The sequence below is a fragment of the Castor canadensis genome, chromosome 1 (assembly GCF_047511655.1).
Source record: "Castor canadensis chromosome 1, mCasCan1.hap1v2, whole genome shotgun sequence".
In the NCBI taxonomy this organism is placed as follows: Eukaryota; Metazoa; Chordata; class Mammalia; order Rodentia; family Castoridae; genus Castor; species Castor canadensis.
Genome location: NC_133386.1, coordinates 198,130,578 through 198,144,861, shown reverse-complemented (window position 1 = coordinate 198,144,861; position 14,284 = coordinate 198,130,578). Strand labels below are relative to the sequence as shown.

Below are 14,284 nucleotides of genomic sequence, written 5' to 3'. Positions count from 1 at the left end.
GGACAGGGGAGCTGGGTGGTCGGCCTTGGGAGCTGTGTGTGACTCAGCTTATGTAGGGGGTGGCTGCCTTTACGGGTCAGACTCAGAAACCCAGAAAGTAACATGGGGCGTGGCTTGAGGAGGGGACTGGGTGACTGCTATGTGACATTGCAGTGTTCTTCATGAACCTGAACCCCATGACCTCACCTTTGCAGAAGTGGATAAGAAGAGGGATGTGTGTTTGAGAGTCAACTTGAGAGAAATGCAAACACAGCTACTCACCCAGATGTGCAGTGGTTTTAGCTAGTTATTTAACTACACACTGGTGTTCCTTTCTACTTGAAGAGACTTTGAGTCCCTGAGAGTTTTATTTCTCAAAATGAGGTCCCTGCACCCACAGCATGGCATGGGGGCACCTTTTGGGAGACCCTGTTAGTCATGCAGGCTCCCAGGCCCTGTCCACATGTCTGGGTGCTTAGTGCGCTCGTCAGTGCCAGGCCCTCAAGTGCCTTTGATGCTTTCGTTGTGCCTCAGGCCCTTCAAAGCTGAGCACATCACCCTGGAGGTAGATGTGGGAGGAGAGACCGGTCTGTGCTGTTCTCGCCTTTATAACTGAGAGTGAAATAAGAGGGCCATAAACATGTAGATTCTTTTAAAAAAGGAAGAAAGGAAGAACCCTTGTATGGCATTTTGGGCTTCTGAAATAGGCATTTCCGGAGGAATGGTTTTCTATAAAAATAGGATTTTATTGTTCTCCTTAGGTTTGGGGTGAGCCAGGGTTCCAGGAAAACGCTGAGAGAAGAATGTGGAGGGGCGATGGTGCAGCCTTGATGGCTGCTGCAGAGGGTCAGGAAGCCAAGGAGACCAGAATCTCTGTTCGAACCCCCCTCTCCTGAGACAGGCGAGACCTTTGTGAAGGCTCATGTTGCCTTTCCTGAGCAGCTGGTCCTCTCTGGGGAGACCTGCTACACTCTAGCTGCTTCTGGCACCCTTGTGGACAGCTATGGCCAGTGTGCAATGTTGTCGCTCCTTTCAAGCAGGGAAGCGGGCACTGGTGTCCCAGGTGGGGTCTTGGTGAAGTCCTCCTTCCTTCAGGCAGATGGCTCAGTGAGCTGCAAGAGGACGGACTGCGTAGACTCCTGCCCCCACCCCATCCGGATCCCTGGACAGTGCTGCCCAGACTGTTCAGCAGGTAATCCTGGCCCACCCCCACCCAAGAAATGGTTCTCTTGGTCCTGGCATTCAGGCCTACCTGCACCATGCTCCTCCTCACTGAGCGCCGTACAGGCCTCATTTCTTGCCATCCTCCTAGCAGTCCTGTGAGGACATCCCCATTTTACAGATGAGGAGACTGAGACTTGGGGAAGTTAAGCAGTTTGCCTGAGGCCATCCCTGCTGGGGTGCTGGAAACAGCTATGAAGACACATAGCTTATAGCCTCTGGGTGTGCAACACAGGAACCAGACTTGAGTGACAATTAGAGAACAGTGAGACAAGAGACAAAAATGAGGCAGAACTTTGTTTTGTTTTCTTTTGTGTTTTTGAGACAGGGTCTTCCTCAGATCAGATTCTCCTGTCTCAATCTCCTAAGTGCTAGGATTATAGGCATGTGCCACCACACCTGCTTGAAATTGTATTTTTTTAATAGTAATTTTTACCTTTTTCACTATTAGCATTTTATTGTAGAATATTGAAAAATGGAAATACAAAAGGCAAAAAAAAAGTTTAAAAAGCCCATTACCACTATTAACCCATGTCTTTCTAGTGGCTTTTTGTGGCACATACAGCAATTAATAGACAGCTATTATATATTTTGTTCTTATAAAATCTTTCCCTAAGGGCTGGGTATGGTAGCATGCCTGCAACCCCAGCTATTCAGGAGGCTGAGGCAGGAAGATCTCAGATTTGAGGCCAGCCTGGACTATATAGTGAGACCGTGACTCAAAAAACAAATAAAATAGGGGCCGGGGGTGTAATTCAGTGGTAAAAGACTTACCACCAAGTTTGAGGCCCTGGGTTTAATCTCTAGTACTGCAAAAAATGAACAAGCAAACAAAAACCACCAACAGCAACAAAAAATAAAATTTCCGCACTGTTTCACCTTCTGCTTTGTTTGTTCATTTTTGTGGTACTGGGGATTGAACTCAGGGCCTCACACTTGCTGTACTACTTGAGCCATGCCCCCAGTCCACCATCTGCTTTTATCCACAGCAGTATGTGACACATTTCATCAAGGTGGCTTCATTCAGATGGAGCCTCCGGGGCATTAGGAGTGTTCTGGAACGTGGGTGTGAGGTTGGCTGAATGGGGCTGGGCAGAGACCTCGTTGGTCTCCAGCACCACTTGTGTCTCCCAGTCCCTCTGCTTGACTCTGACCCTGATCCCAGCATCAACCGTTTCTGGACAAGAGCACTGAAGACTGTGGGGCTGGGCATAGTGGCTCATATCTGTAATCCCAGCTGTGAGGGAGATAGAGATCAGGAGGATCACCATTCCAGGCCAGACTGGTCAAAAAGTTAGTGAGAGCTGGTGGCTCATGGCTGTAATCCTAGCTAATCAGGAGGCAGAGATCAGGAGGATTGAAGGTACGAAGCTGCCTGGGGAAGTAGTTTGTGAGACCCTGTCTCCAAAACCCCATCGTGAAGAAGGGCTGGTAGAGTGTCTCAAGGTGTAGGCCCTGAGTTCAAGCCCTGGTACTGCAAAAAAAAAAAAAAATTAGTGAGCCCCCATCTCAACCAATCCAGCTTGTACCAGGCCAGTCCTGGTACAGACATGAGACACTATCTGAAAAATAACTAAAGCGAAAAAGGACTGGAGGCATGGCTCAAATGGTAGAAAGCCTGCCTGGCAAACGTGGCCCTAAGTTCAAACCCTAGTACCACCAAAAATAACCTCAAACAAAACCAAAAAACCCCACTGTGATCCCCTTCCCAAATCCAGTACAGAAAACAGTCAGCACCCAGTTCTGAGGCGTGTTTTGTCATTTGCCTAACCCCCACAGTGGCTGCCTGGGCAGGCGCCTGGCCTGACCCTTGCTACCCAGATAAGCTTCTGACCTTCGTCCTGGCCAGGAGCCTGTTCACCACCAGCCACCCCCCTGGCTGCTGCTCACCACATGCTCTGTTGGCAGGCTGCACCTACAGGGGTAGAATCTTCTACAACAATGAGACCTTCCCATCAGTGTTGGACCCGTGTCTGAGCTGCATCTGTCTGGTACGCACCACCCTGACCTGACCCTGGGTCCTAGAAGTGTCCCAACCCTGACCACAGCTCCTGCACCCAGAGGCAAAAGCCAGAGCCCCAGAGAAGGGAGGCTGCTGAGTCCTGGGGAAAGTCAACTCCCTCCAGCCAGCCCAGGGTGAATCTTGGCCAGGGCCAGAGAACCATTTTAAATTCCACTGGTCAATGTCCTCTGCGTGTGGTTTCTAGGCAGGGTCTTATAGTTGTCCTCTCCTGGCATAAAATGTGGTCCAGGGATTCTTGCTGAGGGTGGAGGTCAAGAGCACAGATTCAGGGCTCTATGCTGGGGTCTTTTTCACATACGTACACTTGAGCTCTTGTTCTGTGCATGTCTGAGTCTAAACCCCTTGTGTGCATGAACTCAGGGAATCTACTGGAGAATTCTCTTTCTTTCTCAACAAGAGAACCAAGGTGCAGAGACAAAGTCATTTGCTCACGATTCCAGACTAGTTAGTCACAGAGCCGGGAATGGAACCCTAGCCTATTATGTCTGCTCCAGAATCTACATGTGCCCCCCTCAGCCACCCCGCCTGTCAGTCTGGGAAAGCATGGTATAATTTAGTATTTGGAAAAGAAGGGGAAAAGTCCCACTGCCTGTCATGCTGAAACAATGCCGAGAGAGCTGCACCGCTGGTGGCAGTGGTGTGCCTTCGAGGTGTCAGCAAAAAGGGACCAGGTTACAGAAAGATTGAGACACTCTGAGAAAACATATCTGTGACCAGGGAGCCTCATTCGCTCCTGGCCACATGCTTTGGGGAGCTTTACTTCTGGCCTCTTTCCTCTGTTCCTCTTTGTTTTTTTCATGGTGCTGAGGATAGAACCCAGGGGCTCGCTTGTGCTAAGCAAGTGCTGTGCTTCTGAGCCACAGCCCAGCCATCTTTGATTTTTGGTACTCAGTTTAACTGGGTGGTCTGTGCATTGCTCATAGGCAGCTGATGACAGATGAACTCGTGGGCAAGGCCAGGCTTTGCCCTTGTGAGGTGTGTCCTAGCAGGAAAGACCCTAAGGGAGTCAATGCCACCATCACTGCCTCCCCCTGCCCTGCCCTGCCACAACATGGCCGTTTCTTTGACGTGACATTGACTGGTTGGATGGGGTGCTTGGTGCTGAGTGAGTACCCTTTACCTTCTCTCAGAAAAGGCCCTTGTGCATTTTGTGTCCTGCAGCTGGGCTCAGTGGCCTGTTCACCTGTGGACTGCCCCATCTCTTGTACCTACCCCTTCCACCCCGATGGCGAGTGCTGCCCCGTGTGCCGTGGTGAGTGGGACCAGCTGCCCTGTACCTGAGGCTCCTGGGTGGGCCTGGCTCTAATGAGCCTGTCTCCTCTGCCTCTGCAGACTGCAACTATGAGGGGAGGAAGGTGGTGAACGGCCAGGTGTTCACCTTGGACGATAAGCCCTGTACCCGGTGCACGTGCCAGGTGAGCTGGCCGGGGGCTCCAAGGGCTGCCGGCTGGGAGCTGCTTCTTGCCACACAGAGCTCCTGAGCTGAGTGGAGTCTGTCCTCTTCCTCTTGTCATTCACCTTTAATGAATGCCTTTGCTTCTGGCCAATCTTCCCTGCTCTTTGTGGAAGTCCAGATGAAGTGGCCCTGCTGTGACTGGGTCACCTGTTGACCCAGCACCTTTCTGTGGGTCCCGCTGCCGGTGTAGGCAGCCCTCGAGCGCACTGTCCTGGATGTGTGGGGTGCTCTGGGCTTTCTCACGGTGTCCTGGTTCCCCAGCTAGGAGAAGTGAGCTGTGAGAAGATCCCCTGTCAGCCGGCCTGCAGTGACTCCTTATTGCTCCCTGGGGACTGCTGCTTCTCCTGCCCAGGTAAGTGGGCCCTGGGTCCTAGAGTGTCACCATCATCTCCTTCCCTCTGCTTATCTCAGAAACACAGGACAAGCCACCACACCTGGCTTGTCCATGTGGTTTTTTTATGTAGTTACAAGCAGGACACAGCAGCCAGTTAACCCAGTTTTGAAATATTGGTGTGACCCACAGTTGGCCACTTAAAAATCTCTTAAGAATCGTAGTCCCCCTTACCTGTGGGGGCACTCTCTGAGACCCCCTAGAGAATGCGTGAAACTGTGGACGGTGCTGAACTATATGTGCAAGCACTGTGACCCAGCAACAGTCGATCCGATAACTGAGAAGGTTGTTAACTGACTAACGGGCTGGTAGCACATACAGTGTAGATACACTGGACAGACAGATGATTCACGTCCCATGCAGGGCAGAGTGGGATGGTATAAGAGTTCATCATGCTCTTCAGAATGACATACAATTTACAACATGTGAATTATTTATTTCTGGAGTTTTCCATTACTATTTTGGGGCAGCAACTGACCATGGCTAACTGAAATTGCAGAGAATGAAACTTTGGATAAGGGGGACTGCTATATCCTCTTGTGCTGGTTTGCCTACCTTCAACCTTTCCAGTTGACATTTAGGTGGTTTCCTCCCTCTGTCCTTCCTTCTTTCTTCCAGCCATCCATAATGGACCTCCTATGGAGAAATCTTTGGTTAGACTTTTGTTTGTTTGTTTATAAATCTTGTGAGTTGTGTGGGACCGGGTGGCTGACGGGGGAGTTACTGGGTCACAGGGTGTAGGGCGAGGAGTGGCGTTTCCCGCAACTGTGTTGCCCTGTTGTTATCAGATGGGTAATAGGTTCAAATAGGTCCTAAAAAAAAGCACCGTGATGTAGATGGATCCTCACATTCCCCCAACTGTCTGTTTAGAACTTAAAACTTTGCAGTTTAAAAAGTAGCTTAAACGTGCTTTTTTTTTTCTTCCCAGCATAGTTATTATTTATTTATTTATTTACTTTTGTGGTACTGGAGTTTGAACTCAGGGCCTCATGCTTGCTAGACAGGCTTACTACCACCTGGTAGAGCCACTCCACCAGCCCTTTTGGTGTTAGGTATTTTTGAGATAGGGTCTCATGAACTATTTGTCCAGCCTGGCTTTGAACCATGGTCCTCCTGATCTCTGCCTCCTGAGTAGCTAGGATTACAGGCATGAGCCACTGGCGCCCGGCCTTTTAGCATCTTTTAAACTAGGAATGCAAAGAATTTTTCACTGACCTGTGGCCTGCATTTCCTTCTGTGAAATGTCTGCCTGACTCCTTTGGCTTTTGAGGGTACCCTCTGATGTCTGTGTCAGGACCAATGGGACTGGGGCCAGCCACCGAGCCCCTGGGCACGTGATGCGGGGGACTTTATTTTCCCCCTACAAACTCCTCTGCCAGGCAGATAGCCCTTCTAGAGACTCGCTGTTGGCGAGCATGCCAGGCAGTGAACTGACTGCTCACGGGAATGCTTGGGCCCAGCTGCTGTTATTATCCCCATTTTCCAGATGGGAAAATAGAGGCTTGGCTAAGCTAAGTTTCTAGTTGGTGGTGTTGGACTCTTAAGTCTCTTTCCATCTTACCTCGTGCTCTTGTGCATTTTGTCCTTGTTGCCTCCACATGGGGAAACTGAGACCCAAAGGAGAGACATGCAGAGCCAAGTCCTTTTCCTGGCCATGAGTCTCTGCTGTGTTTGCTACACATCTCTTCCTTACCAGAGCTCCCTTTACAGAATTATAGCTTTTTATTAAAGTACAATGGGTTGTGGGGGGCTGGTGGAATGGCTCAAGTGGTAGAGAGCCTGCCTAGCAAGCGTGAAGCCCTGAGTTCAAGCCCTAGTACCACAAAAAAAAAAAAGTACAATAGGAATTCATTCCTTTGATGATTTTAAAATAACAGCTTTCTTGAGATGTAATTCATGTGCCATCCAATTCACACTTTCAAAGTGTATGATTTGCCATGTACGGTGACTCACATGAGTCCCAGCTACTTAAAGATGTAGATGGGAGGATGGTGGTTTGAGGCCAGCCAAGGCAAAAAAAAAGTTAGTGACACCCTATGTCAACAAATTAGCTGAGGTGGTGGTACGTGCCTATAATCCCAGCTACTTGATGAGGCCTCCAGTCAGAAGTGGGAACAAGACCTTATCTGAAAAATAACTAAAGCAAAAGGGCTGGCGGCATGGCTCAGGTGGCAGAGCACTTGCCTAGCAAGTGCAAGGCCCTGAGGTCAAACCCTAGTACTACCAAAAAAAAAAAAAAGTGTCTGACTCAGTGTTTTTAGCTATTCACAGAGTTGTGCAGCCATCTTCTAGAGGATTTAAGACTTAATCATTCCAGCTTTTTAAAATGTGCTCAACAACATCTATCTTCCCCACCATACCTTTCTTCAGTCTTCTCTGCTCATGTTCTTTTCTTTTTTTTGGTGGTACTGGGATTCGAACTCAGGGCTTCACACTTTCTGGGCAGGCGCTCTACCGCTTGAGCCACTCCGCCAGCCCCCATCTTCTTTTCACTTGGCCTCTTCCCATATTTTTCTCCCATGTTCTGAGCTCTTCTGATATGCCAGGCTCTATAGGCCAAGACTTACTTATTTTTTATTTTTCTAAATTTTTTGTGGTGCTGGGGACAGAACCCAGGACCATGCTCATGCCAGCCAAGTACTCCAACACTGAGCTACATATCCAGCCTTAAAATTTTGTTAGTAGACTTTAGTTTTTGAATAGCAAGATCATATGGAAAATACAGAGTTCCCATATGTTCCCAACTGTCCACACACACTGTCTTCCCAGCTGTCACCATCGTACACCAGAGTGGCACATCTGCTGTCATCACCGAGGCCTGTGCTGATGTGTTGTTAACACCCAAAGCCACAGTGCACATAAGGTCTTAGGCCGAAGCTTTCTGCGCGCCCTTTCATTCAGTCCTCAGTCATTACTGTTATACCCATTTTTCAGGTGGGAAATGGAGGCCTAAGGGGTTCTGTGCCTTGCACAAGTCACACTGCAAATTCTTGGCAGAGCTGCTTTGGTGAACAACCCCCTCCATTCATGGTTCCTTTTAGTCTTCTGTCCCTGGAGGCAGGGACCAGCTGATTCTCAGTGGTGCTGAGGCCTTCTGAGGACTGACAGATAAGTGTCTGTCCCCAACTTGGCTGTCCCAGAGCCACCTCAGCCACTGGGGAGAACTTTTGTACCTGTTTCCCCTACCTCTCTCTAGATTCCCTGTCTCCTCTGGAAGAAAGGCAGGGGCTCTCCCCTCACGATGGCCTGGTGCTTGGCAAAGCTGCTCAGAGCCCCCATGGAGACCCTGAGGCCCCTGTCAACTGTACCTCCTGTCCTGGGCCCCCGTCGGCATCACCTCCAAGGCCAGCACTCCATCTCCTCCAGCTGCTCTTGGGAACAAACCTGTCTACCGTGCAGACATTACCCACGGGCCCCCCAGGAACACAGACCTTGCCCTCACCCCCTCTGGAGCCTAGGGGCACTTTTCCAGGGGAACCCACAGCCTCCCAGCCCCCCTGGCCCTCACCAGAGCCTTCTGTCCCTCCAGGACCTTCCACTCTACCTCCAACTTCTCCAGAGGCTCTTTGGCCACCTTTCACTCCAGAGAGCTCCATCACTGCCTCTGGGGCCCGGACAACAGCCAGGTGGCCCCTGCCTGCCACCCTCCTGACTGAATCTTTGGCACCTTCTTCGATGGACCCTGGCTCTTCAGAGACCGCCATGACTCCCCTCAGGCCTCATAAAAACTCTGTGGCCCTTGTGTCTACCAACCACCCTGGTCCCCAGCAGCCCACATCAAAAGAGGAAGACCCCACTGTCTGAGTAGCTCGCCATGCCTGGGGTACTCAGGACAGAGAACACTTGCCAGTACCCAGAGAGCATGCCGGGGACAAATCTGGCGGAAGGTGCTGGGGTCACTCCTGGGGCTTCTGGCAGGGATGAAGCCCCTGAGGCTGGATGTGACCTTGTTCCCAAGAGGCATGTGAAACGTGCTATGAGAACTGGGCAGCCAGCATTCTCCACTGCCAGGGTCCTCCCCTGACCGCAGGCTGGCTCTTTCCAGAAGGTCAGGGCTGTGGAGTCTCGCCCTCTCCCAGAGAAGAGTCACATGGGGCTGTCATTCCACTGAATTGTGCCACCAGTCATCACATGTCCTTTTCTAAGGTTTGCTGATTAAAGGTTGACTTGGTACCCCAGGCCGCCCTGCTCATTTGAGTCTTGTCACCTCCCCTCACCAAAAAAAAAAAAAACAAACCATTGCTCAGGCCCACAGGAGGTAAGTGAGCCCCTGGCTGGAGAGAGAAGCCTGTTCACAGTGAGGCTGGGTTGGGGCGGGGTCCCAGGTAAGCACCAGTGACATTGGGAGACTCTCTAAGGAGGAGAGAGAGGGCTTTGCCAGTGTGACTCCCTGGGAAGGAACCTGAGATGGGAGCGCAGGCAGCAGTGGCTATTTCCTAGGGCCATTCCCAGCGGGAACATCTGAGCAGCTGGAAGGAATTGTAGGGCGAGTCCCAAAGCTCTGCCAGCCACCTCTGCGGCACTGCTGCCAGGATGACCCTGGGGCTTGGCCTGAGTTGGGGTGAGGGGACAGGGCTTGCACCCCCATGTGGACCAGTAGTTTTATGTGGGCTGCTCCAGAACTGGCTGAGTTTGGGGAAGTCAGCTCTACAGCCACAGCTGTGTCCTCTCAGCTGGGTGTAGGGGGCAGGGACAAATCTTTCCATCCTTAAGGGGGATCTGCACGGTGCCAATGTCACGTGTTCGTGATGGGTGAGGAAAGGACTGTGCCACCATTAACAGAGGGAAGAAAATTCTCAAACAGGGCTGGAAAGCAGAGCTCTGCTGTCCCTAGCTCCCCACCATTCACTTCCATGAGAGCTTCAGAGTGAACTGCAGGACCCCACCACTGAGCCCACTCTGCTCCTGTCCCTTCTCTGACCTGCTGCCTGCCAGATACCCTGGGTAATGGGTCTGCCAAAGGGGTTCCTGGTGGCAAAGGCCGTCTGGGGGGTCGCTGGTGGAGGGCGAGGTCCAAATGTGAGTAGCTCATCTTTCAGGATCTAATGGGGACTGATTCCAGAACCCCCAGGGTACCAAACTCCGAGGATGCTCCAGGCCCTTATGTAAACTGGCATAGTATTTGCACAGAACAGTCCTATCCTACACTTTAAGTCAGCTATAGATGACTCAATGCTTGATACACATAAATGCTGTATGAACAATTATGCAGCATAACCCAATTATGGGTTATGATTTGGGGATTAATGATAAAAAGTGCGTATGTGCCCAGGATGGGGCAGTTGCTTTTTTTTTTTTGGAAGATCTTTTGTTGACTATAGACACTGAGGCCTGACTGTCAGGGGCAGGAATCATGAACTGGGAGTTAGGAGCACGGAGCCCAAAGGGTTTAGAGATGCAAAGGACGGGGAGACCACTTCCTCAGTGAGACACACGGTGCTGTAAGAGTGATGTCTGCAGTGCAAGAGAACCTCACTTAGCCTGGCTGACTAGCCAAGGAGTGCAGGTCTCTGCTGCCTCCTCTGCTGCTAGCTCCTCTGGATGGTGGAGATAATAATAGTCCCACCCCATGGAGGGGTGATGGTGACATGCAGTCATGCCCTCATAAGTTTCTGTGCTGTGACCCTGCACCATCCACCCTGCCCCAGCTTCCTGTGCAGCCTCTGTCCCCAGCCTCCTACAGCCTCCTGGGATCTGATCTCAGGATGAAATTGTAGAAAGCTGACTGCCTCTACGTGGAAACTTCTCAAACTAGCCAGCCATCAAAATGGTAGTGGCTAAAAATCAGGGCGAATTTTCTCATCACTATCCTTTTATTCAATAAAGTCGGAACCTTAAGTTTTAATACTCCATAGGACTGAAATGAATGATGTTCATTTTACATATTTTTAAAAAGTGTGTACTGGAGGTGTGGCTTAAGTGGTAGAGCACCTGCCTTGCAAGCATGAGGCCCCGTGCTCAATATCCAGTACCAACAAAAAAAAGAAAAGGTATGTGGGTGGAGGTGATGGCCATGGTGGTGTGCACAGGTAATCTCAGTACTTGGGAGACTGAAGCAGGAGGAGTATGAGTTCGAGACCAGCCTGCGCTACACAGCGATACCCATATGCCTCTTAAAAAAAAAAGAAAGAAGCCTGGCGCCGGTGGCTCACACCTGTAATCCTAGCTACTCAGGAGGTACAGATCGGGAGGATAAAGGTTTGAAGCCAGCCCAGGCAAATAGTTCATGAGACCCTATCTCGAAAAACCCTTCACAAAAATAGGGCTGGTGAAGTGGCTCGAGGTGAAGGCCTTGAGTTCAAGCCCCAGTACTGCAAAAAAAAAAAAAAAAAAGTTGTCCCTACCTTTAAGATAAGTTGTGTCCTGGGGGTGTGGCTTAAGTGGTCGAGTGCTTGCCTAGCAAGCATGAGGTCCTGAGTTTGATCCCTAGTACTGCAAAAAACAAATTAAAAACAAAACACATGCTTATCTGGAATCCTTTCCTCTCCCAGCATTTCAGCTGGCAGAAGCCCAGAGGGGTTGGGAGAATGTTTTAAGGCTCCCCAGCATGGGCTTTTTTCTTTCTCATCTCATTTGATTTCTTGGGCTGGAGTTCAGAGAGGGAGAGAGCTCCCAGTTCATCATGGGGCACTGTGATCTCCTTCCTTATCTTGGTTTAGGTTCTCCCAGAAGCAGACCCAAAGGTAAGTATTTGGGTAGAAGACCAGTCAGGTGTACTACCAAGCTGACTGTTGCTGTGGAAAGGTGGCACAGTCCTTCTGGGGACCCATTGTCCCCAGAACATTGTCACCAGGCTTCAGGACTGTTCCCTTTAGTGTGAAGACACAGGGCAGCTGTCACCCTGGCCGAGCCTTCCTCCAGGGCTGTTGCTACTTTGCCCTGCCAGCTCTAGGCACATGAAGGCTCTTGGGTAGGAGGTGCTGGAGCCATTGGCAGAAGACCTCAGGCTGGGCCATGGAAGCACAGTCCCCTTCAGGGACCCTGGGGTGGGGCTCAGAGCACCATTCCCTCTGCAAATGTCACTGTGACATGTTGGCAGGGCTCTGATGGGATGGTGAGAGCTTGCTCTGCCCAGAGGAAGCCCTGGTGTGTGCAGTCCCCACCCAGGCTGGCTGCCATCTGGAGGATGAGAATTGTCAGAGACCCCAACTGGGTAGGAAGTGCCCTGGGTGCATAGCCCGTCTGAATTCTCAGCAGCCTGGGCCCCAACAAGCAAAGGGGTGTTCGTCCTGGGACGAAGACGCCCCATGTTTCCCTGCATGTAGGATCCCACTTTACAGTTCTAAGAAGCAATATGGGATGGGGGAGCCGTTCTGCTGGGTCAGTTTCTGGTGTGGGGGCTGGGCAGGGAATGGGAAACCCAATGTTGAGCTCCATGGCTTGGGTGTTGGTTAGGAATCCCATCCTGGTCTGCTGACATTAACAGAATGGCTTGTGACACACAGCAGGGTCTCGTGGATGGGCAGCCCTGAGGCCTACAGAAAATAACAGCTCAAGCTTGACCATCCAAGGCCAAAACTTCCCACTACACTACCTGACTTGTGGGAGGAGTGAATGACACATAACCCAGTTTTCCAGGACTGGGTTTTCTGCAGACCCCAATAAAAGCCTTAGATCTTGGGACCTCCAAGGTCATGGCTCCCGCTTGAGTCTGCCCACCTCCCATCGGAGGTGCTCTTCCGTTTTGCTTTGCATGAAGGAACCTGCGCCATCACTCATCTCTTCGCAACAGCTGTACTCCCCTGTGCTTGTCTGCCACTACCAGGTTCTTGTGAGTTTTTTTTTTGGAGGTACAGGGGTTTGAATTCAGGACCTCACACTTGCTAGGCAGGTGCTCTACCATTGAGCTATTCCATCACCCTTTTTTGTGTTGGATATTTTTGAGATTGGGTCTTGTGAATGGCTTCCAACCGCCATCCTCCTGATCTCTGCCTCCTGAGTGGTTAGGATTACAGGCGTGAGCCACTGGTGCTTGCGTAAGGTTCTTGTGAATCTTGATCGGCCACTTGATTACAGAGTGCACCCTGCAAGACTGTCAATTTCTGTCACTCTCCTGTGCTATTTGTCAGACAGTACAGCCTTGTCCCAACTACTTTGTGTGTGTGTGTGTGTGTGTGTGTGTGCGCGCGCGCGCGCGCGCACACACGATACTAGGATTTGAACTCAGGGCCTTGCACTTACTAAGCATGAGCTCTACCACTTACTTTTTTAATAGGGTCTCGAGTTTATGCCCAGGCTGGTATGGAACACGATCCTCCTGTTTAGGTTTTCTGTGTAGCTAGGATGACAGTTACGTGCCACCGTTCCCCGGGTTTTATTTTTAATTGAGATAGGTTCTCATGAGCTTGCCTGGGCTGGCCTCAAACTGTGATACTCCTGAGCTCTGGCTCTTGAGTAGTGAGGATTGCAGGTATGAGCCAGTGGTCCTGCTTGTCCTGCATTTGGTGCCCTCCGTGTGTATGTGGTACTCATTTCTGTTCCTCTGCCTGGTGTTCTGACCTCTGACTCCAGTGATAAGAAGGAAAATACCAGCAAAGAGAAGCAGGCCCAGGAATGCTTTTTGGAAGTTTATGCTTTGATTAGTACTGTCATGACAAGGAATGGGGCCAAGAATCTGCCTCATAGTCTCAAAGGAAGACCAATTCCTATGGAGAATTATAAATATCTGCAGTCTATAAATATCTATAAATATCTCAGGCAGCAGTCTGAGACCAGATCTTCCCGAGAAGTGGTCGGAAACCCCGAGACTTGAACAGAGGGAGCCAGACCGACCTGACCGTTGGCTCTGTCAAGATGCCTGCGGATGAAGACGTGGCCTACAATCCAGACCTCTGAGGGGCTGGTGGGGGCATCCATGCCCTGGGGTTGCGCTGAGGCAGCCTTGCTGGTTCTGGAGAAAAGGAGAAAGCAGAGATGACTCCAGGCTCCACAGGAAGTTGTGGTGATGTGTATTCCGGGCGTCCTGTCCTGTCCTGGCTGCACAGCATGTGCAAGGAGGAGCCTTTGGGCTCAGGGTTCCGTGGTCAAGGACTTGGTTTTCCTCACCCTGGGGTCTGCCTGGATAAGGTGCTCACCACACAGTTGGTCTCTATGGATTGCTGGTATTCCTGGCAGACACACGAATCCTGACATCGGCCTTGGAGCTCAGGGGCTTGGGTTGAACTCAGTTGGTGGAAAAGTTTTGAAAATCTGGGTGATGGGCTAGGGGCATGGC

The 14,284-nt window shown here is 50.8% G+C and overlaps 1 protein-coding gene across 6 annotated transcripts in view; it reads left to right on the top strand.

The window, feature by feature from the left end:
- Window positions 1-9,248, top strand: part of Vwce (von Willebrand factor C and EGF domains) — a 28,875-nt gene extending 19,627 nt beyond the window's left edge. For 4 of the 6 annotated variants that reach the window (XM_020163185.2, XM_074046668.1, XM_074046675.1 and 1 more), the window contains 6 exons: window positions 1,075-1,171; window positions 3,109-3,191; window positions 4,385-4,475; window positions 4,556-4,638; window positions 4,941-5,031; window positions 8,267-9,248. In XM_020163185.2, the coding sequence (XP_020018774.2) occupies window positions 1,075-1,171; window positions 3,109-3,191; window positions 4,385-4,475; window positions 4,556-4,638; window positions 4,941-5,031; window positions 8,267-8,874 (1,053 nt within the window). In that variant the 3' untranslated portion in view covers window positions 8,875-9,248. The remainder of the gene's footprint in view (window positions 1-1,074; window positions 1,172-3,108; window positions 3,192-4,384; window positions 4,476-4,555; window positions 4,639-4,940; window positions 5,032-8,266) is intronic. The other 2 variants (XM_074046663.1, XM_074046673.1) reach the window with 2 other exon arrangements.
- Window positions 9,249-14,284: the final 5,036 nt, after the last annotated feature.